The sequence below is a fragment of the Nansenia antarctica genome, assembly GCF_963989245.1.
Source record: "Nansenia antarctica genome assembly, chromosome: 3".
Classification (NCBI taxonomy): Eukaryota; Metazoa; Chordata; class Actinopteri; order Argentiniformes; family Microstomatidae; genus Nansenia; species Nansenia antarctica.
The window spans coordinates 21,447,818-21,470,203 of record NC_137688.1 but is presented as its reverse complement, the minus strand read 5'-3'; the positions used below and the strand labels follow the sequence as shown (position 1 = coordinate 21,470,203).

General features: G+C 43.4%; 2 protein-coding genes across 2 annotated transcripts in view; one reads left to right on the top strand and one right to left on the bottom strand.

Annotated features, from left to right (window-relative positions):
• Positions 1 to 1,729: 1,729 nt before the first annotated feature.
• csf1ra (colony stimulating factor 1 receptor, a) lies at positions 1,730 to 14,849 on the top strand (the record flags this gene model as incomplete). The annotated part of the gene is made up of 21 exons (XM_080527067.1): positions 1,730 to 1,781; positions 4,247 to 4,519; positions 4,775 to 5,062; positions 5,255 to 5,391; positions 5,871 to 6,033; positions 6,448 to 6,649; positions 7,232 to 7,347; positions 7,498 to 7,609; positions 7,794 to 7,993; positions 8,289 to 8,380; positions 9,490 to 9,616; positions 9,925 to 10,032; positions 10,228 to 10,338; positions 10,491 to 10,653; positions 10,809 to 10,888; positions 11,159 to 11,268; positions 11,659 to 11,781; positions 12,186 to 12,297; positions 12,797 to 12,896; positions 14,263 to 14,368; positions 14,742 to 14,849. The coding sequence occupies 21 exons, from the start codon at positions 1,730 to 1,732 to the stop codon at positions 14,847 to 14,849; spliced, it is 2,883 nt and encodes a 960-aa protein (XP_080383193.1).
• A 3,750-nt stretch (positions 14,850 to 18,599) lies between these two features.
• The window catches only part of hmgxb3 (HMG box domain containing 3), a gene marked incomplete at its 3' end in the record, with an annotated part of 13,505 nt that continues 9,718 nt past the window's right edge, over positions 18,600 to 22,386 (bottom strand). The window contains exons 18-21 of the mRNA XM_080527066.1: positions 21,127 to 21,260; positions 20,816 to 20,935; positions 19,930 to 20,139; positions 18,600 to 19,250 (exon numbers count right to left, since the gene is read on the bottom strand). Coding sequence (XP_080383192.1) covers positions 18,600 to 19,250; positions 19,930 to 20,139; positions 20,816 to 20,935; positions 21,127 to 21,260 — 1,115 coding nt within the window. The remainder of the gene's footprint in view (positions 19,251 to 19,929; positions 20,140 to 20,815; positions 20,936 to 21,126; positions 21,261 to 22,386) is intronic.

Sequence of the window (22,386 nt, the reverse complement as noted above, 5' to 3'; positions counted from 1 at the left end):
CTGATGAGGAGGCCCATCAAAGAGGCCTTTTACTGTCCTCCCCAGTACCAGAAGTCTATGCTGTGCTGTGCTCCATCTGGGGCTGGGCAGCTGTGGACCATGTAGGCCTGCGTTAGGCAGTGTGATCACAGACGATTAGTCTCACCTCCAGGGCACTGGGAGGGTCTGCCTGTTCAACCCAAGACGCTGGTCATCTCTTTCTCTCTCTCTCTCTTCCTCTCAGTGGGTTGTTGTTTTGTCTGTCTGTCTGTTGCTCACACAGGGAGAGAGGATTTGAGAGAGTGTTTGAGGAGGGTTTGAGGATCTCTTGTCGAGCTCCTGGATGTTGGAAACATAGAATTCAGGGAGGTCACTAGAAATACACCTCTAAGCTGAAGACATCTGCAGGTACGGTGCATTTGATGTACACAAAATAGATAACTCATTGATTGAAATGTGCAGGTGCAATTGATTGACTCATGGATATATTGATTCATTGAAGACTGGAAGTTACTATAGGTTTCCCTAGTACTGTTGGACTTTTCACAGTGTTGTTTGTAACTAGAATCGTAGCAAGGTTGCGTATCTTGGATTGAGAGCCGGAGTGTTCAGACGAGAATCTATCGCAAAGACCTCTACTGGAATCTCTAACTGATAGAGCCATGGTTTCCCATAACAATTAAACAGTTTAAATAAGAGAATATTATCTTGTCATGTACTATATATGCATCCTCAGAAATGAGAATGAGACATAACTCCAGTGGGAGTTTTGAATACTGCAACTAGCATTTGTATGATATGCATGATATTTCAGACTGTTAACTAAAACTGTGGTGGAATAATCACTGTTTTCTCCAAAACATTGCTAAGGGAGTCTAAAAATGTAGCAAAAAAGAATAATGCTGTAGAGTATTCTGAGTATTTTGTTTATACTCAGCTGCTCAGCACGAGCTCAAGCTAATTGGGGCCCTATGTGTGATAGTGTTCAAGTATTAGCAACTACACAAACATTTAATTAATAGTCTTCCAGATGAAACCTGGTCGCGAGAACACAATATTAGATTGACGCAAATAAGAAGAATGAGGATGCCATCGTATAAAAGTTGACTAAGTAGATTTGTAAGACAAAATAGTAAAAGATTCAATCAGTATGAATGAAACTGATTTTATCAACAGACAAGGCAGGAGATCTGCCCCATAGGTGAGTGTTACACAGAGGTGCGCCAAACTCCATTTCTCATTGAATCCATTGTTAGTATTTATATCCAGTTATATGTATTATCAATGGTTTGCACTCACGTTGACCCAGCCGGAGCACCGTGGAACATTATCATACACATCTCACAACACAACGAAAATAATATCAAACTTCTACTCATAAAATGGGCTTATGAACATGAAACATGTCTACAACACATCTATTATACTTTTATATAATATAAAAGAATCAGAATCACAGTTTTCTGGAGGAACGCTGGGAGAGTTCATTTAATGCGTGACAGCAGGACGTCTCCCGAGCGTGTGTCCACTGGCACTGATCAAACCCTTGCCTTAAAATGGTGACCCCTTAGGAGAGATTTCCCAACCCTTTTAAGAAAAGGAGAAGTGAAGAAGAAGTGACAGAGAAGCTCCTAAGGTGTGATGCTTCATTTCTCTCCCTGGTTGCCACAGATCTGGACGCAGTGACTAAACCCACAAACAAACACACACAAACACACAAACCAACACACAGATCTAGAGCAGATCTAGGATGCTACTCTACCTGGCTCTTCTCCTGGGGATGCTGCCTTCTGCTGCACAAGGTAGGACCGAACACCTGCAAACACCTCTACCAATATTGGGACTCTAATGTAGTACATAACGTCCATGTACTGCTTTTATCTGTTGTGTTTGAGCTAAATATGACATGATATATGACATTAGTATGTATATTTTAGTATATTTAAAATTTAAAAAATGCATCTGATAACTTTTGACTTGGTTATTTACTGTATTCTGTGTACTAACTCTTTTCATTTCAATGTGATAAATGTGTACAGTGACACTGTATCATGCTTTAGCATGACCAAATTGATTAATCCTGCCCTGTGTGATCCAATTGCCTCATGGGTTGTTTTCCTCAATACAGTATTTGTATCCTCCCACTACAGCAAATGTGTAATGTCACATCACTTGAGTAGAAACCATATCAAAGGCACATCTGTTGCATTTCCTACAGTAATTATGAAAAGCTGAAAAGAACTTTCTTATTTTTTGGTCATTTTCAGACTTAATTGGAATGCAGCAATCCAGTGCACAATTAATTCAGATGTTTAAAAAGGTTTTAAATTAGATTTTCTGAATGGTTTCATTGGACGTTGTGAATGTAGAGTGTTTGTCTGACAATGATACTGTTTGTGCTGTACTGGTCATGTGTTTCTGTTCTTTTTTTCTTAGTCTTTTTGTAGAATAGACATTTATTTGATAAACAGCTTGTGTGCTTCTGCAGGTGAATGTGATGTGTAATTAGAAGGTAAACATTGGAAGATGGGAAGAAGAAGCATAATGCTGAGTGGCCCAGAATCACAAGCAGTTCCCTCAAGCTTGAATATTTGAAAACAAATATGCTGAATAAGTCTCCGTTCTGCTGCGAGACATCCTAAAAAGTAAACAAAGAATAGAGCATTTCCATGGAGATGAAACTAATCGAGATGTTTAGATTCAGATCAGATATAGGGGCAACTTGGCATGGAGTGTGTATGCTAAGGAGTTTTTACAGTTGCTCAAAACACTGTATGCACAACTCTAAACTGTTATCATGTCCCTTAAAACCATTCTAGAGATTGAATTTCAGTTTTTTTAGCCCAGACATCCCTTGTTTGAGTAGCTCAAAGAGTGCATTGTTTGTCCTCCCATCATCTCCAGCAGTGCTCTAGCCTTAGGGAGCACCTCTGCACGCTCCTTACGCCCCATAGAGCTCCCTCTGTTCAAGCTGCTCTTGGAAGAAAATATTGACTGATTTGAAGTCTTTGGGGTTTTTTGGTCTTCTGCTATGAACTTTCCCGAACTCAGTTTCCGTGACCAGCACTCAAAGAACAAAAAAGTTGCTTGCAGCGTATAGTTACATTGTACCCTGTATAGCTACTCTGACATTAAAGGGATAGTTAATACATTGTATTACCTTAAATGAGCATTTATGATATTTATGATATTTCCGAATATTTCATGCCACAATCAATTGCAAAGTTATTTAACACGAGTCAAGTCAAGTCTTTTCAGATAATTTGGGATGATTTGGGCATGGATGGCCATTAATTTAGGTACCATTGTTTTTTTTAAATTAAAACTGATTGCAGTTAGTGATTAACACCCAGATAAACAGACCCAAAGTGTGGCCGAGTCTGTCCATGTCCAAAGACTCCTTTCAGGGGAAGGAACCAATATGTGATTTTGTAATTTGGGTGAACTGAGTGAATCCCTTTAACCAGAGAAGCAGAAGTGAGAGAGAGAATGACACTTGTTCAGAGCCAACTCTGCAATGTGTTTCCTAAAGCCGTGAGATGCGCCCATCGTGTCCAAGATGACTCTTTGAAAGCCAAGACAGCTTTCAGTTCTCCACTGTCTCCATACTGTATATGTACGTTAGTGTTAGATTTGATCTCAGTGAGACTAACCTGGATAAATAAAGGTTAAATAAAAAATAAACATTTTGAGAAAGTTAATGGAATGAGTAGACCCCTCAATTGTGACCAAAAAAAAATGACCATGAAAATGTGAATGATATCCATGAGACCTGCAGTCTGAAGTCTGCAATAAAACGACAGTACTTTCATCATACAGTAATTATATAGTATTGTGAATTATATAGTATTGTGATGTAAAATGTAACACATTCTAATGCTTTAGTCCTCATGTCGGGATCTGATGTAATGATCAGACTTTTCTTTCGAAAAATTTAAATACATTTCTACGTTGTTGAAAATCAATGACACATCGCTAGTTAACTAACACAGCTTGTTTTGTGAGCCTGCTAACAATGTAAAGTAGTGTTATAGTTAACTAGGTAGTAGTGGGTATTCCATTGCGTTGCAGTATTAAGGTTTGACTAGCGAGTTTGTGTTGTGATTTTCAACAACGTTGAAACGTAGTTCCGTGTTTCAAAAGAAAAGTCTGAGCATTTTGATTGGTTGCCGACATGTGGACCAAATGATCAGACTGTCACAAATGTCAAACGCCTCATCTCTCTCTCTTTCTCTCTCTCTCTCTCTCTCTCTAGTTCTCTCGGCAGAGTGGAGGCATCCTGTGATCAAGCTGAACTCGGAGGTGGTGGTGGGTTCTGAGGTGGTCATAAACCCTGGTACCCCTCTGGTACTAAGGTGCGAGGGCGATGGCCCAGTCACCTGGCAGACCAGGTTAGTTAAACACAAACGCTACGTCAAGGGCAGGGGGAGAGTCTGGACCTTCAAGGTGGATCGGCCCTTGGCAGAACACACTGGCACCTATAAGTGTGTGTACACCCAGAACCGGGACCTGTTCTCCACCGTGCATGTATATGTCAAAGGTGAGCCAGGTAGAGGGGTAATCTGCAATGTGCAAACTATCTATGCTCAAGGCATTTCCCTAGGTATCATTTCCCTTTGAATGTTCTGTATTTCCTGAATGTGACTCATTCCAACATATCATAACCCCCCCCCCACCACCACCACCTAATCACATCTGTATAATTATCTGGAATGCATGTATATATCCCTCATTCTAACACTTAATTCCACAGTTTCTTACTCAAACATACACATCCTTTCCTTCCCTCCATCAGACCAGAACAGTCTGTTTACGACCAGCAGCACGTCCCTGCGGATGGTGAGGAATGAGGGGGAGGACTACCTGCTCCCCTGCCTGCTGACCGACCCCGCGGCTACCGCCCTGGGGCTCCGCATGGACAACGGCACCGCCCTGCCCCCCGGGATGAACTACAGCGCAGACCCCCGCCGGGGCATCCTTATCCGCAACCTCCACCCCAGCTACAACGCCGACTATGTCTGCATCGCCAAGATCAACGGGGTGGAGAAGACCTCCAAAGTCTTCTCCATCAACGTCATCGAAAGTGAGAGATGTTGAGTGTTGCAGAGTGACGCTTTAATCAAAGGAACATACTGTGATAAGGTTCACATTTTGTGCTGTGTGATAAGCTACATGTATTCAAGAACATTTGGGCTAAGATTAATTTCATTGTAAAGGTTTACTTTAGCAAAACATGACATGACGTGGCGTGTGGTTTGGTTTCCTCTGTGTCAAGGACTGCGTTTCCCACCCTATGTCTTCCTGGAGAAAGACGAGTATGTGCGTATCGTGGGAGAGGAGCTGAGAATCTGCTGCACCACACACAACCCCAACTTCAACTACAATGTCACCTGGAAACACACATCCGAAAGAGTAAGTTACAGTATCAACCATTCTGAAACTGCCTGTTTATATAATACTATACCACGGTGTCACTATATATATATATATAAACAAACCATGACATACAGCAAGTCTCTTAATCCTTGTTAAGTTGTGTTAGACACTATCTGTAACACCTATTTTACCTGTACATCTCTATGTGCTGTATGATAATAATGATAATAATCTATTTTAGTCTTTTTCATACAACATTCATTACCATACAACATTTGAATGTGCTACAGTAAGAGCGACTGAGTTGAAAGGGTAATTAATTCATTCCTCAGAAGCATCAGGCATTTCAGTGGGTGGTCACGTGTGTTGGCAATGCAGAGGACACATGTTTGTTACTCCAGGGAGACTGTAATCAGTCATCTCTAACTGTCAGTCCCTTTGGATAAAAGCGTCTGCTAAAATGGAAGAAAAAGATTTGAAAAAACTGAGGCTGTTTCTACTGTCACCCCTGGCAGCCATTAATCATCGAGGAGGATGTGAAATCTAAAGACAACCGTCTGGACATAGAGAGCATACTGACCATCCCTGCTGTGGACCTATCAGACACAGGGAACATCACCTGCATTGGGACCAATGAGGCTGGGGTCAACAGCTCAACCACCTCTCTGATGGTCGTAGGTGAGCTACCCAACCGCAAACATAGCAGTCCTCCATAGCAGTAAAACTATACTGAAGACAGAAAAACAGAAGTGCTTTTGAAAATGAAACTTAATAACACTTTATGTAACTGAAGGTCTGCTTTTAGACTGCTTCTAAAGCATAATAAATACTGCATCAATCATTGAAATCATTTTAAAGTTATAAACATAAAATATAAATAATTATGATTCCTTAATGTTCTTAATTTTCCTCATATGTAATAGTATATTGTAAAGCATGTTCTTTAGAGAAGCACTATATAAATTACATGTATTATTATTGTTATTACTATCATGATTATTATTACTATTATTATTATTATTATTATTATTATTATTATTATTATTATTATCATTATCATTATTAACAACTTATTTCCATGTCCCTCTTCAGATAAGCCCTATATCAGGATGTCTCCCCAGCTGTCCCCCAAGCTGGCCCACCAGGGTCTGTCCATCGAGGTGAATGAGGGCGAGGACCTGGAGCTCAGTGTCCTCATCGAGGCCTACCCCAAGATCATAACCCTCGGGTGGCTAACCCCGACAGCTCCCGAAACCTCCACACAGGAGAGCAAGTTCATCAGATATAACAACAGGTCTATTTATTCTCTATCTGTGCCTTTCTGTTGTACAGTATGTGTATGAAGCACTGATATATTATGTATCCCTAATAGAAATTGGAAATAGGAAATAAAGTTGTTTGAATTTAATTGAATCATGCTAATATACAGTAACGTCTAGGTTAGCTAAATGACTAAATTATAACTCATCGCTCAACCACTATAAGATCATGTTTTAATTCTAACCATTGTCTGACGGGGCAACCGAACATCAACGAACAAACCCTCCAACTAAAATCTCTGGTATGACCAGTTACTGTCCAGTCAAACGCCTTAGTGTAATACTGCATGGGGAAGTTCCACAGGATTTCAAATTAGCTGATGTTGAGCTTTAAGTTGGTCTGACACAAATCCAAGTTTCATCATATAGAGGGGTCATGAGCCTAGAGTTATGCGGAAGGAAGAGAGCTAAGGTTTTACCTCAGCGATGATTTATAGGAACTGTCTAAGAACCATTTAGTGTCAATCACCTCACTATAGGCAGCCTTTCCTCTTTTGTTCCAGAGTAGCATCTTATCTGATGGTGCATTAGATCCTGTCTGTCTCTATGCCCCCCAGGTATTATGCTTCACTGCAGCTCAAGCGGATGAATACCAATGAGCAAGGCCAGTACACCTTCTATGCCAAGAGCACCGTGGCCAACGCATCCATCACATTCCAGGTCCAAATGTACCGTAAGTATGAGTCAGTATATCAATAGTCTTGAGTAGTCTTCAGTAAACTGATCTCTCTGAGGAATACATGGGTTTGTGTACTTTGGGCATACATAGGTGAGGTTTACATAACCGCACCTCTAATCTGTTTTGTTCTCTTTTGATTGGCAGAGAGACCTGTTGCCGTGGTGAGATGGGAGAATGTCACCACCCTCACATGTACATCGTTTGGTTATCCTGCTCCCAGAATCCTCTGGTACCAGTGCTCTGGTATCCGACCCACGTAGGTGTCAGCAAGAATGGTTTTACCATCGAGAGCACACTGATGTGACGTTGCTATGGAGATTCAATTGCTCAAACTGAAGAATCACTTGCAACCATTGCAAGATGGAGAGCTTATGTATTCGTCATGACTTTTGCAGTATCATCACGAATGGGATCTATACCCATGTGTTTCTGTGAGACAGGTGCAATGAGAACGTCTCAGGACTCCAGATGCCGACCCCACTCCTGGCCCAAACGGTGGAGATCCAGAGGGAGGAGTACGGGGCGGTCGAGGTTGAGAGTGTTCTGAACGTGGGACAGTCCAGACGCAGGATGACCGTGGAGTGTGTGGCCTTCAACCTGGCCGGCCACGGCAGTGACACTTTCGCAATGGAAGTCTCTGGTAAGGCCAAAGAATGGTCAACCTTGTGATGGTTGTCCTTCTAAACTCTCAAACCTTCGCTTTGTGTCATAGGGACTTGATTATGACATACTGTTCTGTGTGTGTCATTTACTTATTTGTTATTTTCAGATCTCCTTAGAAGATAGATGATTATATTAGCGACAGCTACTCTTCCTAGGGTCCAGCTTAACTCATCACAAACTCTTCATACTTGTTCTCAGAAACAACAAGATAGAGACACTATTGAAGTTCAATCATTGGTCCGTCTGACTCTCTCTCCTGTTTGATTGGCTAGATAAACTCTTCATCTCCACCCTGACTGGTGCAGGAGGCGTTCTGACCATCCTCCTTCTGCTCCTTGTGTTCCTGCTCTACAAGTACAAACAGGTAGGGAAAACAGGAGCGTTACACACTGCTCAAAGAAATTACGGGAACAATTCAAGGATATGCCTCCCCAGACCATCACTGACACGCCAAACCGGTCATGCTGGATGATGTTGCAGGCAGCATAACGTTCACCATGGCATCTCCAGACTCTTTTAATGTCTGTCACATGTGCTCAGTGTGAACCTGCTCTCATCTGTGAAGAGAACGGGGTGCCAATGGTGAACCTGCCAATTCTGGCAAATGCCAATCGAGCTTCACAGTGCTGGGCTGTGAGCACAAGTCCCACTAGAGGACGTTGGGCCCTCATGCCACCCTCATGGAGACAGTTTGGTCAGAAACATGCACACGAGTATCTCGCTGGAGGTCATTTTGTAGGGCTCCGGCAGTGCCCCTCCTGTTCCTCAAAGGAGCTGCTGGGTTGTTGCCCTTCTACGGCCCTGTCCAGCTCTCCTCGTGTAATGGCACATCTCCTGGTATCTCCTCTAAGATCTGTGCTGGGAGACACAGCAAGCCTTCTTGCGAAGGCACGTATGGATGTGCCATCCTGGAGGAGCTGGACTACCTGTGTAACCTAAATGGGCTGCAGGTACCGCCTCATGCTACCAGTAGTGACAAGGGCACTAGCAAAATGCTAAACTAGAGAAGAAATCAGTCAGGAAGGATAAGGAGAGAGAAATGGTCTGTGACCACCACCTGCAAAACCATTTCCTTTTTGGGGGTTGTCTGGCTGTTGGCTCTCATGTCCACCTGTTGTTGCTTTCATTTGCACCAAAGCAGGTGAAATTGATTAGCAATAATTTACGCTTCCTAACTGGACAGATCTATATCCCAGAAGTTTAATTGACTTGGTGTTCTACTGTGATGAGCAGTGTATATATGACGTATGAGGCACATAAACCATTTCGTAGGATAAACAGCACATTCATAAACATAGCATTCTGTATCTTGAATTTTCATCTAACTTCCTCAGTTACAATTTTTCAGCTCCCTTGGTTGTTGTTGTTGTTGTTATTGTTGTTGTTGTTGTTGTTATTGTTGTTGTTGTTGTTGTTGTTATTGTTGTTGTTGTTTTGCACTCAGTTACTGACATTGAATCTTCCTCTTTTCAGAAACCAAGGTATGAGATCCGGTGGAAGATCATTGAGGCCAGCGAGGGTAACCACTACAGCTTTATTGACCCTACTCAACTTCCGTACAATGAGAAGTGGGAGTTTCCCAGGGACAAGCTCAGGCTAGGTATGTGGCCCAATATTCCAACTGAGCTATCAGTTGCCCTGCTTCTTCAGAATAACATTAACCATGGTTGATTGATTGTACCATGCTTTATTTATTGTAATGTCAGCAACAGCGCTTGAATACATCTCAAATACAAGCTCAACCCATATATGCGATCTATATTTGATTGCACATATTATGCTTATAGGTGCAATAATGGCATGATAGATAAAGTAGTAATCAACTTATGTGATTATGCTTTTGAGAAGGGTTTTGTGATGTGTTTTATGATGTGTTCTGTGATGTGTTTTGTCACTATGGCCCCCCAGGAAAGATCCTGGGTGCTGGGGCTTTTGGGAAGGTGGTGGAGGCCACTGCTTATGGCCTGGGGCAGGACGACAACAACACTATGCGTGTAGCTGTGAAGATGCTGAAAGGTCAGATGATCTATACCAATAATATGGCAATTTAGTAGAACATTTCAGTTTAAAACTATTTGCTGGTTATCTAATCTCTAATCTTATTATTCAGTATGTTAGGCAGTTGGACACGCAAGAGATAAGTCATTCACCAATCAGAATTACACATAGACTGATACACTTTATGGAACTCCGTTCTCTCTCTTTCTGCAGCCAGAGCTCACTCAGAGGAGAGGGAGGCTCTGATGTCAGAACTGAAGATCCTGAGTCACCTGGGACAACATAAGAACATTGTCAACCTGCTCGGAGCATGCACTCATGGAGGTGAGACAACATCCTGTCTGACGACGCATAGAGATTCAAAGTGATTGACCTCGAGGTTAGGGTTAGGGTTAGGGTCGGGGTGTCATCCATGGATGATATGGTCATATCATGTCTAAAATGTTGTTTATTGAAACCATATGTTAATCCCTTAGGTCCCGTATTGGTAATCACTGAGTACTGTAGCCATGGCGACCTTCTAAACTTCCTGCGTCACAAGGCGGAGACCTTCCTGAACTTTGTCCTGAGTATACCGTGCCTGGCGGAGGAGACCAGCGACTACAAGAACCTCTGTGCTGAGAAGGAGTTCATCAGAAGGTACAGCACTACGCACCAAGCTCACGAAACATGCGACCTCACACTCTCTCTTCCTTTCTCTTTCTCGTTATCTCTCTCTCTCTTTCTCTTTCTTTCTCTTTCTCTCTCGTAACATGTTTGTGATTCTTTGTCCTCCGCTTCTCTCTCTCCAACAGTGACAGTGGGATCTCCAGCGTGTGCTCTGATAGCTACCTAGAGATGAGGCCTGGTCCCCAGCCCATCAACTCCTCCCTGGGTAAAAGATTCACCACTGTCTCTGATCATTTACCCTGTCCCACCATCAGTCAGTCACACAGTAGAACATGTCCAGATGTTGAGGGGGAGGCTGGTAGAGATAGAAATCGCATGCATTTCTATGAGCCCGTCCTCCAATTTCTACCTTCACCAGCCTCCCCTGAGCAGAAACCATTTGCATCTGTGGTAGTATGTTTCTTATCAAACCAATACATACATAACTCGCAAAGCCTGTTCATGTGTCTTCGTGTGTCTTCCTGGTTGTCCTCAGACTCTGTGTGTGAGGAAGGCGGGCCAGACTCCTGGCCATTGGATATGGACGACCTGATGCGCTTCTCCTATCAGGTGGCCCAGGGCCTCGACTTCCTGGCTGCCAAGAACGTGAGTGACATCACCACATAGTGACCTCTGACCTCTGGCCACCACAACACCACAGTAATACCTGAAAAGTTCCGCGGAGACCCGGAAGGCATGTGTTAGCTCCCCAATCCAATGCTTGGTCTTTAGCTTAGTGGGACAAGGTCTTCCATGCGGGAGACCTGCGTTTGAATCCCAGTAGGGTCACACAATCACAGCACCAATTTGAGGTCACTGTCCTAATGATGAAGTCATCAAGCCTTTTGAAAGTGGGGACAGTTAGTCACATTGTCATGCAGATATTGTGGTATTTACATGTATTGCTCCAGATGGATTGATGTTTCTGTTCGCTGTGTAAAACATTTGTAATGAAGGGTTGTAACAGGCGATGACTGATCCTTTCTCTCTCCTCAGTGTATTCACAGAGACGTCGCGGCGAGGAACGTTCTGCTGACCGACCGCCGGGTGGCAAAGATCTGTGACTTCGGGCTGGCGCGTGACATCATGAACGACTCCAACTACGTGGTGAAGGGGAACGTAAGCAAATAACAACCAATTCAGTGAATCATGAATAATGTGACACACGAGCAGGAGGCTTGCTGTGCAGCTCTGCTGCCAAAGCCCCAAAAGTCGATTCAACTGTTATTCTAACACCCAAAGTCCAATGCACACGGCCCCGATTTTGTCGCACCGCCGAATTCGATTCCATTGTTTTGAATGAGACAATGCACACAGCGTGCGATGCAATATCATCGCACGACAACATTCGATTCTCCATTCACACCAATTGAAATAATTCAAAGAATTGAGAATCGAATGTTGTCGTGCGACAAAATCGCCGTGTGCATTGGCCTTTAGACACACAATGACCTTAGACCATGATCCAGATTTGGTTGAATAGGAACTAAACATTTCACAATTTCCTCATGTTGTGTGTGTAGGCCCGTCTCCCGGTGAAGTGGATGGCGCCTGAGAGTATCTTTGACTGTGTGTACACTGTCCAGAGTGACGTCTGGTCCTACGGGATCCTGCTGTGGGAGATCTTCTCTCTAGGTGAGATGACCAAACATGCTGTAGCTAGAGACTTATTGGAGTAACACTTACAGCATGGAATAACATTGTAGGATTGTGACTTATTGTCTACAACTTGCAAGATACTGCTAATTGTAAATAATCTTATTTGTCACTTGTGTCCTATACTATTGTCACTTTTTTTATTATCTTGAATTATGCCTATTGCCTTATTGTCTTGTGCTGCAATGTCAGGGACCGAAGCCTAAGAGTTTTACTCTCTTACACTTGTGTAATGTGACGAAACATTAAAACTTGAAACTGGAAACTTGAAACCACCATTTTTCATCATATTCTACGTCATTATTGAATTGCCTGGTAACACCCAATTTAGTTCAATATGTTATATTATATTATATAGATTATATAGAAATAAAATATTGCTATATGATTACCATGTTATTATTACATGCTGTAATAGTAAGTGTGATTTAGTGATATTTATAAATAGTTAATTGTGTTGTTATGCACGTTTCTACAGGAAAGAGCCCATACCCCAATATCCTGGTGGACACTAAGTTTTACAAGATGATAAAGTGTGGCTATCAGATGTCCCGGCCAGACTTCGCCGCTCCAGAGATGTAAGTTACAGATCTGAAGACGTCCTTTAAGTTTGAGGGGCACACTTTGTAAAACAGTTTCCGCTGAGTTGGTCAATAGATGTTTCACTGAGAGACTGATTGTTCTATCGCTGATGGCCTATTTTGCTGTTATGCAAAATACAGTATCCTATTATTACATTCAGTATGAATGCACCCTCTTATTTTATTAATAAGTAATTCTCCTTATTAAGTGTTAAACAAAAAAAAATCTAAGACGCCAATCATACAATCAATGCGTGAAGTATTGCTGGAAAAAAAAAAGTGAGTATACTGTGTAGTGCTGAGGCACAAATGTGTACATTTCAAGCCTGCAAACTGCGACACTTTAAATGAATGTGCAATAACACTATGTGCAATATGACAACCCTAGGGTACATAAGGTTGCAGAGAATAGGAAATGTTAGAATAGGTATAGCATAGCATAGAGTACAGCACAGTGTTTTATTTATACAGTATAGTATAGTGGATAGTGTACATAGCCTTTATTTATGTAAACCAGCTCCTTTCCCTTCTTGTTTTTTTTTCTTGTTTTTTCTTTCCTAGCACCAGGGAAGCCCCCCCCTCCCAAATTTCGTTGTTTGGTACCTGTACTATATCAATGACAATAAAGACCATTCATTCATTCATTCATTCATTCATTCATTCATTATGTGGTTGTTGTTCTCACTGAGCCCCACAGTGAAAAAAGCTGAAAAACACAACTTCCCTCCACAATTAAGCCAACCACAGCGATGACAGATATTTTTCTAGATATCTATGAGTCTCTTCACAACTGTGTGTGTCGATGCTTTGTGGTTGTCACACTACCAGAAATAACTGTGTTGTGGAGGGGGGAGAGACAGAGGGAGAGAGACTGAGACTGAGTCAGGGCCTTGTCATCTGTTCCGCTGTTGTGTGGGGTTGAGTCAGGCCTCGGTTCTGCCTGTTAGCCACATGATCTCCGAGCTGGAGCCCATTTGACTTGCATTTCACGGCGCAGAGACAAGACTGGAGGGACTGTGGCCTTTATGACGGGGTTCATCTCCTCCCTGCGTCACAATCACCACAATTATGTGGTTATCCATTGTAAATTTAACATGAAATATTACACTGCTTATTATAATGAGGCAAAAGCTATCCATATATTGACAATCTATAAACAACCTTTGTTTGCCTTGTGTTTTGCAAGACTACTGTGACTTTGATGATAATGGATATTGTGTACCGGTACTCTTAATCAGAAATTAAGTTTCACTTCCAAGACAATTAAGGACAGCAAACTGCATAGGGTAAATAAAGGTAAATAAAGGATGGTGTGTTGTGTTATATTGTATTGGAAGTGATTACGTGGCCGCTGTCCCTTCAGGTATACCATCATGAAAATGTGCTGGAACCTGGAGCCTACAGAGCGGCCAACCTTCAACAAGATCAGCCAGATGATTGAGAGACTGCTGGGAGACCAGCCAGACAAGGTAAGACAGTGCTAACACATAAAAGCATTTCCCAACAGATTTAACGAAAGTTCCGATGGTTGTATTCACAGTGATAATGGGATGATGAAAGTGTTAAATCAAATACAATACAAACAAATATAAATAAACCAAATGCTGTTTGTGTACAGTTTCTTAATATGGCATAATCATCTATTTGCCTCAACAACATCTACAATACCCCTTATGCTATCTAAGGGCCTTATTAGCCTGTGTAATAGAGGCATGTTTTCTTTAGAAAGAACCTGGACAGTAATGGTGTGATTCACTCTGTCAGCAGATGTACCAGAACATCCTGCAGGAGGGCGACATGCAGGAGGAGGAGGAGGAAGAGGAGGAGGAGGAGGAGGAAGGAGAGCTGTGTGAAGAGCCCAAGTGTTGCGAGGGTGCCTGTGAGCCGTCCTGTGAGCATGAGGAAGAGGAGCAGCCACTGATGAAGACCAACAACTATCAGTTCTGCTAGGGGCTTCCTAACCGTTCCGTGGTTGAGATTACTATCTGGAATCCCTCACCATTCTGTCCTCTCCTGCTCTCTTCACCTACGAGAGGCGAAATGCCTCAAAAGCTATTTTTACCGCCTGGTAAAGAGACACACAGGCAGCTGAAGAAGTGACTTGTTTCTGTATTTACCATATGTGACAGAGTCTGGTGAAAAAGTCCTCAAGTAGGGCATGTTAATTTTTTTTCCAGATTATGAAAGTGCAGATTGTAAGCTTTCACATGATGTGTGAAATCTGTATTTAGTATACCAAATAAAATACCGGAGAAACTCGCTCTGAATCAAAACACATGCTAGTAGCTGGCAGCTAAAAAGTAACATTGCTATGAACATCTAACTGCATGTTTAGCACAATATGCTGATAGAACCTCAACATGCTAAAAACACATAACTACACATAATTAGATGATCACACCATCCTTGCTTTTGAACACTTCCTAAAATGTTTGTTTACAAGCCATGTATCACTTACCTAGCCTACGGCAGACAATACAGACAATCCAATTCACAAATTAAGTAGTTTGTGATCCTAAAACTGTTGTTTGTTATAGTGAGTAAGCACTTCAATTCACTTAAAATTTCGTAATATCCACATTGTTATAATTCTTTTAAATGATCATTTGCTTTTTGGTCATTTGCACGATTTAAGAATTGCTGACATGCAGACCTTTTCACCAGAGCGTGTCACATATATTTGACCATGTCTTCTGCAGCCATTTGACATGAAAGGTTTTAGACAACAGAAGTGAACAATTATCTAGTCATAGATGGTGCCTTACTTAATATATTTACTTTAACATTGGGTTCTCACTCATATGGTCATTCTTCTTTTTGTTGTACATTTTGGGACTCTCTTTTGAGTCTATGTTGTTGGTTCATGTGTTGTTCATGTTGCTTCTGGACTGTCCTCTCTATGTATGATATAGACTTGTGCGACTACTGTGTGGTGAGGTTGTTGTGGGAAAGAGTGCTTGTGTGGGATTTTGATTCAGGTTTGTCAGCAGGTTCACTTCCATATTGAACATTTTTTGAACATGTGCTTTTCTTTTCTTTTTTCAAAGGAAGCAGCCGAACAGTAGCGAACACATGGACATTGTTGGATGTTTGTGTCAGCCTAGTCCAAACATACTAGTAATACTAATACAAACCTAATAATACAAGTCCTGCACACCTATTTCTATTCTGCACTTGCAACCCTGCACTCAGAGTTTCTATAGTCAAATTCAGAAGTAAATACCATCTGATGTAATACTTTACTTTGACGGTCGATATTACCAACACCTTGGATCAAATCAAACTGTGGAACACTCTCCCAGGTGCTTCACTTACTTCCACCTTAAACCTGCCAAGGTCCTCTGTGGCTCAGTTGGTAGAGCATGGTGCTAACAACAGTTAGGTTGTGGGTTCGCTTCCTGTTGGGACTATATATACTGAAAATGTATGCACTCATGCAATGTAAGTTACTTTGGATAAAAGTGTCAGCTAAATGGCATATACATCATCCACACAAACAGATTTAGAGATTATTTTCAACTCAGTAAGAGTTTAACTCTGCATGTTGGTTTAATCTCCACGCTCTAGTCATAGCAGTTTCTTGTGTCATTGTCATATCAGCCAGGCGATGGCAACGTTTGTTTTTCCCCTTACACCAACCTTATCATACAGCCCTATGCTTTAAGGAGAGGGACTGTGAGACATGGACAACTGTACAGGGACACCTGTGACTCCAATGTGGACCGAATAAAGATCATCACTTAACAGTTTTGTTCTCATCATTTAACCTTTTTATCATTCTTTGTCCATTCAGTATTTGATGTTCATCAGTATGCTTTTATCAATTATGCTATAGAATGTTGATTTATCGTGCCATTTGTAGCATTCAGCGTGTACTGTCAAAAGTAAGGATGAGCTTAGCTGGATTTAAAAGCCATACTGAATGCAAGTAGTGTAACTGTAGACTGTAAGCTCGACATGAAATCAGCTATTTAGAATATGGTTACTGTCAAATGAAACGTGAGAAAATTACAGAAGTATGTCATGTCTATGTACTGTACATATGTCATAATGTAAATCAATAAATTGATCTTTATTTTGACCAGTTTTAGATCAGATGCGTGAGCAGAAATTCTTTGTGGTTCAGCTGTTTTTTGTGCTTCTTTTGTGAATGAAATCGCTGTTAGGTATCGCATTGACGTGACTCTGTTCTGAGACTGTCATGACGCAATCAGAAACTTCAATAAAGATGTTTTCATGACATTGATATAAATAATGTTGTACTACGTTACACTCATGTCATGGGTTAAACCCAAAACTACATTTCAAGCTCATCTATGTACGTCATTAATGAATGTTACCACAACAGGGAACAAAAAACTGCCTTTCTTTCCTTTCTTTCTTTTGACCCCAAGTTCCCATTTGGTATAAAATGTTCTGTCTGCATTTCCTCCGTTCCCCATTCTCAGTGACTAGCTCAGATGTTGCTCAACCCTCAACCCTTATATTGGGAAGTGTGACTCTGCATAGAAACCACCACAGAAACCCAATTGAACATAAAAAAATCTCTTTTGTTTTATTTTGGATTCCTTGAGCAAACAATCTGTTCAGACTTGGTCTCCACATGTGGTCAGATCACAGATCACAGATCAGACAGTATGGGCCGGTTTCACAGACAAGGCTTAAGCCTAATCCTAGACTAAAAAACATCTTCAATGGAGATTTTACATTGAAAGTGTGATTTAGTCCAGGACTAGGCTTAAGCCTTGTCTCTGAAACCGGCCCTATGTGTCTTAACTGTGTGTGTATCATGCCTACATCTTGATCTCATAGCATGTGGACAGACAGATCACATTTTAAGACAAAGCCTGAACAGGTTCAACATGAAGCACATTTTGTTCTACGAAAGGTAACAAATTTCACCATGTCTTTTCTGTACGCTTTTTTTTTTTTTTAACAACTATGCTCACCACAGCTGCTTTGTCAAGCGTTGTCTTATGAATAACTTAGTTTCACATGTGAAATGTGAGCCTCTGAGTGGTCAATATAACCTTCCAGGAATCCAGTTGGTCCAGCCCTTCAGTGTATCTGATGAAAGGATCTGATCCTGTAGTCCAGAAACAAGTAAAGGCCACGAGGACTACAAATACCATCAAGCATGAGAAGCAAATGTTTGTCCACCTTGAAACAGTTCAGTCCAAAAGGCATTGAGTGACAAGAAAGAGGTATCGGAGGATAAAAATGGTAAGTGTCAATATGAATATATGCTTTAAAAAAAAAACTCTACAACTATTCAAACATTCCTTCAGTCATGGCCTATCAGAAAGCAGCTCATAACATTCAAGTTTACAGTCTTCACAGGTTCAAAACAGCTCTCACACAGAAAATAATGTGCTTTTATTTACATAAATATCAAGCAGCCAGCATTCTTCCTGCTGGACTGGTATTGAGAATAGGCCGGACACTGTTTCACTGTGAACAATCTCGGTCTGTGGAGATTGTGAGCGGCAGTAACATCCCAGCGCTACCCTCCTAAAATTAGTTCTCTCTAGTTCGTTTTTAAGCCTTCGCCTGCCCCATATACACATCGTCATTTACTTCTCACACAGTTAGGACCACGTTGTTACACAGTATACACTGCCACCTCAATGGAGGTCATACAATACATCATAGCAAATACTGTGGGTCCCTCTACTCCTGATACTCCACTCCTCTGTCCTCTCATAACACCACCTCCTCCTCATAGACATTATCTCCATCCATCCCCTCCCCCCCTTCCTCCTCCTCCTCCTCCTCTTCCTCTTCCTCCTCCTCCTCCTCCTCCTCCTCCTCAGTGTTGATCTGTGCCACTCCCAGCCTGTAGAGGGCGTCCCTGATCACCACCTCCCCAGGCTGGCAGGCCTTCAGCACCTGGCTGATCTGCTGGCCCACGATGTCCCTGCTGCTCAGGAAGTCCTGCAGGCGGTTGTACAGGTAGTAGTAGGCCGCGTTGTCAAAGGCCAGAGGTCGCCGACGCAGCGAGGCCACGGAACCCTCTGTGACCTCGGACCCCTCGGTGACGACGCTGTCGCCCCCGGTGCTAGTCTTCTTCTCCTCCTCCTCCTCCTCCTCCTCCTCGCCTTTGTTCTCCTCCTCTTCCTCCTCTTCTTCTTTCTCCATGTCAGCCACCAGATTGGCATAGGGCTCCAGCTCCTTGCAGAGGCCCATGGAGTGGTGTTCCAGAGAAGGGGGGTCCTGGCTCTCCGGGGCCCCGGCCGGTTGCACTATCCAGCGGGAGGGGGACTTGGTGACGGGGTGGACATGGTGGTTCTCCACCACAGAGGACAGGTCGGCACTGTAGGGCTGGTCTTGCAGCTCAGCACATGACACAAACTGAGGAGGCAGAGGAGAGAATGAGAGGTCAATTCTAATGCAAAAGCAGAATCGTGTTAAGTACCTTTACCACAGTGACCGCAGAAACCAAACCTCTCTGAGAAAACAAACGCTAACATCTTTGTGTGATATCTGAACTGTGAATAGTAAAGCTGGATTTCATTTGTATTGCTCTTTTTCCCATAAACCAAAATCTTTTTGAATACACTTTACATCAGGGGGAAAAAAAAGGAGAAAAAGAAAAGAAAAAAAGAAAACACAAGTAAACGAAAAAGCTGAATCAATCAAGGATTAACAACTATTTTCAAATGGTGGGAGGAGTGTTAAGAGAGCGTTTGAAGCAGGATGGAGTGGGATCATCCCAGGAGAGGACATTCCAGAAGCCTGAGCATTCCCGAACATTTACGCTGCGCTCCTCACTTCAGATCTGACAACGATCATAAATAGTGTTCATAAGGCCCTTTTCCATCTCCACAGATGTCTGGTATGAGTATGACATAAGAGAAGCTTCATTAATCCCCAGAGGAAACGTTGGATTGCACCAGCACCAAAAAAAAACAAAAAAACCATACAGACACCAAGAACATCGCCAAAACATTTCTACGAGCAAGCAATATACAAACAGTCAGATGTGAAGGACAGGCATGTCCTTACTACACAAGGTACTGCAAGTACCCACCTCTGGTCTGTCCATGGGGTCCGAGAAGCAGGCCTGGTTCCTCCCCCACATCTGAGAGGCCAGCTCTGGGTACTGCACGTCGGTGCACAGCGCCACCTGGCGGCCGCAGTCGGTAACGTACACCGGGGGCCAGAAACGGGAGGACACCAGCAGGTCCACGTGGTCCCGGGCCGTCTCCCCCCTCACCAGGTACTTAGAGCCGGACACCACCTGGACGCACACGGGGAGCGGCGGTCGTTTGAGCACCTCTCCACGTCTCCCCCAATTTACATTTTTCATTTACATTTATGCCGGCAGACGCCTCATTCCAAAGCGACTTACAACAAATACATTTGACTAAGTAAGTGAATCATGTATCCACCAGTCAGAGCAGCAAAAAGTAATCTATGCTCAGGCCAGGAGCCATTGGCAGTCGTCGTGATAGAAAGAGGGAGATATTTATTTTATTATTTGTTGTTGTTGTTGTTGTTATATGACACAGGAGAAACAGTACAGGGGGTAGTAGATGTCTCAGGAGGGACAGTTAAGGTGTAGCCTGAAGAGCTGTGTCTTCAGTCTCCTGCGGAAGATGGGGAGTGATTCTGGAGTTCTGACAGCCGTGGGAAGCTCGTTCCACCAGCGGGGTGCCAGGACAGTGAAGAGACGTGACTGGGCAGCACGACTACAGCGTCAGCATACCGTAGAGGTAGCGGAGCCAGTCGGCCAGCAGAATGGGCCTAATGGGCCATGCGTTTCATACATGGGTTAGGGTTATGACCTGAACGATGAAGGGACGGGGCGATTCATTGAGTCGTATGGATCCTTGGTTATAAGCGTGGATAAGTGACTGAGGTAGTGAGTGGTAAGTTCGATGGACGGGTTCGACGGAGGAGCTAGCTTGTGTTACCTGGTGGGGGCAGACCTTGGACAGCTTGCCGGCGGTGAGGTGCGGGGGGGGCTGTGGTGCGGTGGAGAGGCCGTTCTGGACACGCGTGTACAGGGAGATCAGAGTCACCAACAACTCATCCTGCCAGAGAGAGAGTGAGAGAGAGAGAGAGAGAGAGAGAGAGAGAGAGAGGGGGGGGGAGACAGACAAGGGTCAATCGTACACATCGTAAACATTCTCTTGCGCGCACTCACGTACACAAGGGTCTATCATACACATAGTAAAACACGTTCGATACACACGCACACACACACGCGCACGCACACACGCACCTTGGTGCCGTGCGGTCCAGCCGTCTCTCCACAGCAGTCCAGGATGGCCTGGAGCTCCTCTGTGCTGAGCAGGTCCAGCCTGTCTGGGCTCAGCTGGCCCTCGTGGATCAGACGCACCAGCACCGCCGGGTCACCTGACACACCACATGTATGTCTTTACTGGGAATAATCAGCCATGGACAATGATGTGAGTGTGAGTGTGTGTGTATGTGAGTGTGTGTTTCTATGTGTGTATGTGAGTGTGTGAATGAATGAATTAATGGTCTTTATTGTCATTGATATAGTACAGGTACCATACAACGAAATTTGGGAGGGGGGGCTCCCCTGGTGCTAGGAAAAAAAACTAAAAACAAGAAGGGAAAAGAGCTGGTTTACATAAATAAAGGCTATGTACACTATCCACTATACTATACTATACAAATAAAACACTGTGCTGTACTCTATGCTATGCTATACCTATTCTAACATTTCCTATCTCTGAACCTTATGTACCCGAGGGTTGTCATATTGCACATAGTGTTATTGCACATTCATTTAAAGTGTCGCAGTTTGCAGGTTTGAAATGTTCACAGTTGTGTTTCAGTATTGCACTTGATTACAATCTAGTAGCTGCCATCAAATTGTCTAGATTGTCCAGGGCCTAGAACCTAGGTCTTTGCTGTGTTCAGGGCCTGAATGGCCCTGGGGTAGAAGCTGAGCTTCTGAACCGCCTGTCCGAGGGCAGCCGAGCAAAGTGTTCGTTCCCAGGGTGGGATGGGTCTCTGGAGATCTTGGAGGCCTTCCTGAGGCAGCGTGTGTTGTACAGCTCTTCCAGAGAGGGGAGGGGGGCGCCGGTGATCTTCTGGGCCGATCTCACGACTCTCTGTAGCGCATTCCTCTCTGCGGCTGTGCAGCTGGAGAACCACACAATGATGATTTCCTGGGTCTTTGACTGGTTCAGCAGCAGGTTGTTAACCTTGCACAGCTTGCCCAGCTGCTCCACCTCATCCCTGTACGCCGCCTCGTCCCTCCCCGAGATGCAGCCCACCACGGTGGTGTCGTCTGCAAACTTTACGATGGAGTTGCTGGGGTGGACGGGGGTGAAGTCGTAGGTGTAGAGGTTGTAGAGGATGGGGCTTAGCACGCAGCCCTGGGGGGACCCAGTGCTGAGTCTGAGGGCTGTGGAGGTGTGGGAGCCCACCCGCACCCTCTGGGGGCGGTCAGACAGGAAGTCCTTGATCCATGCACAGATAGAGTGTGATAGTCCCAGGTCTAGTAGTT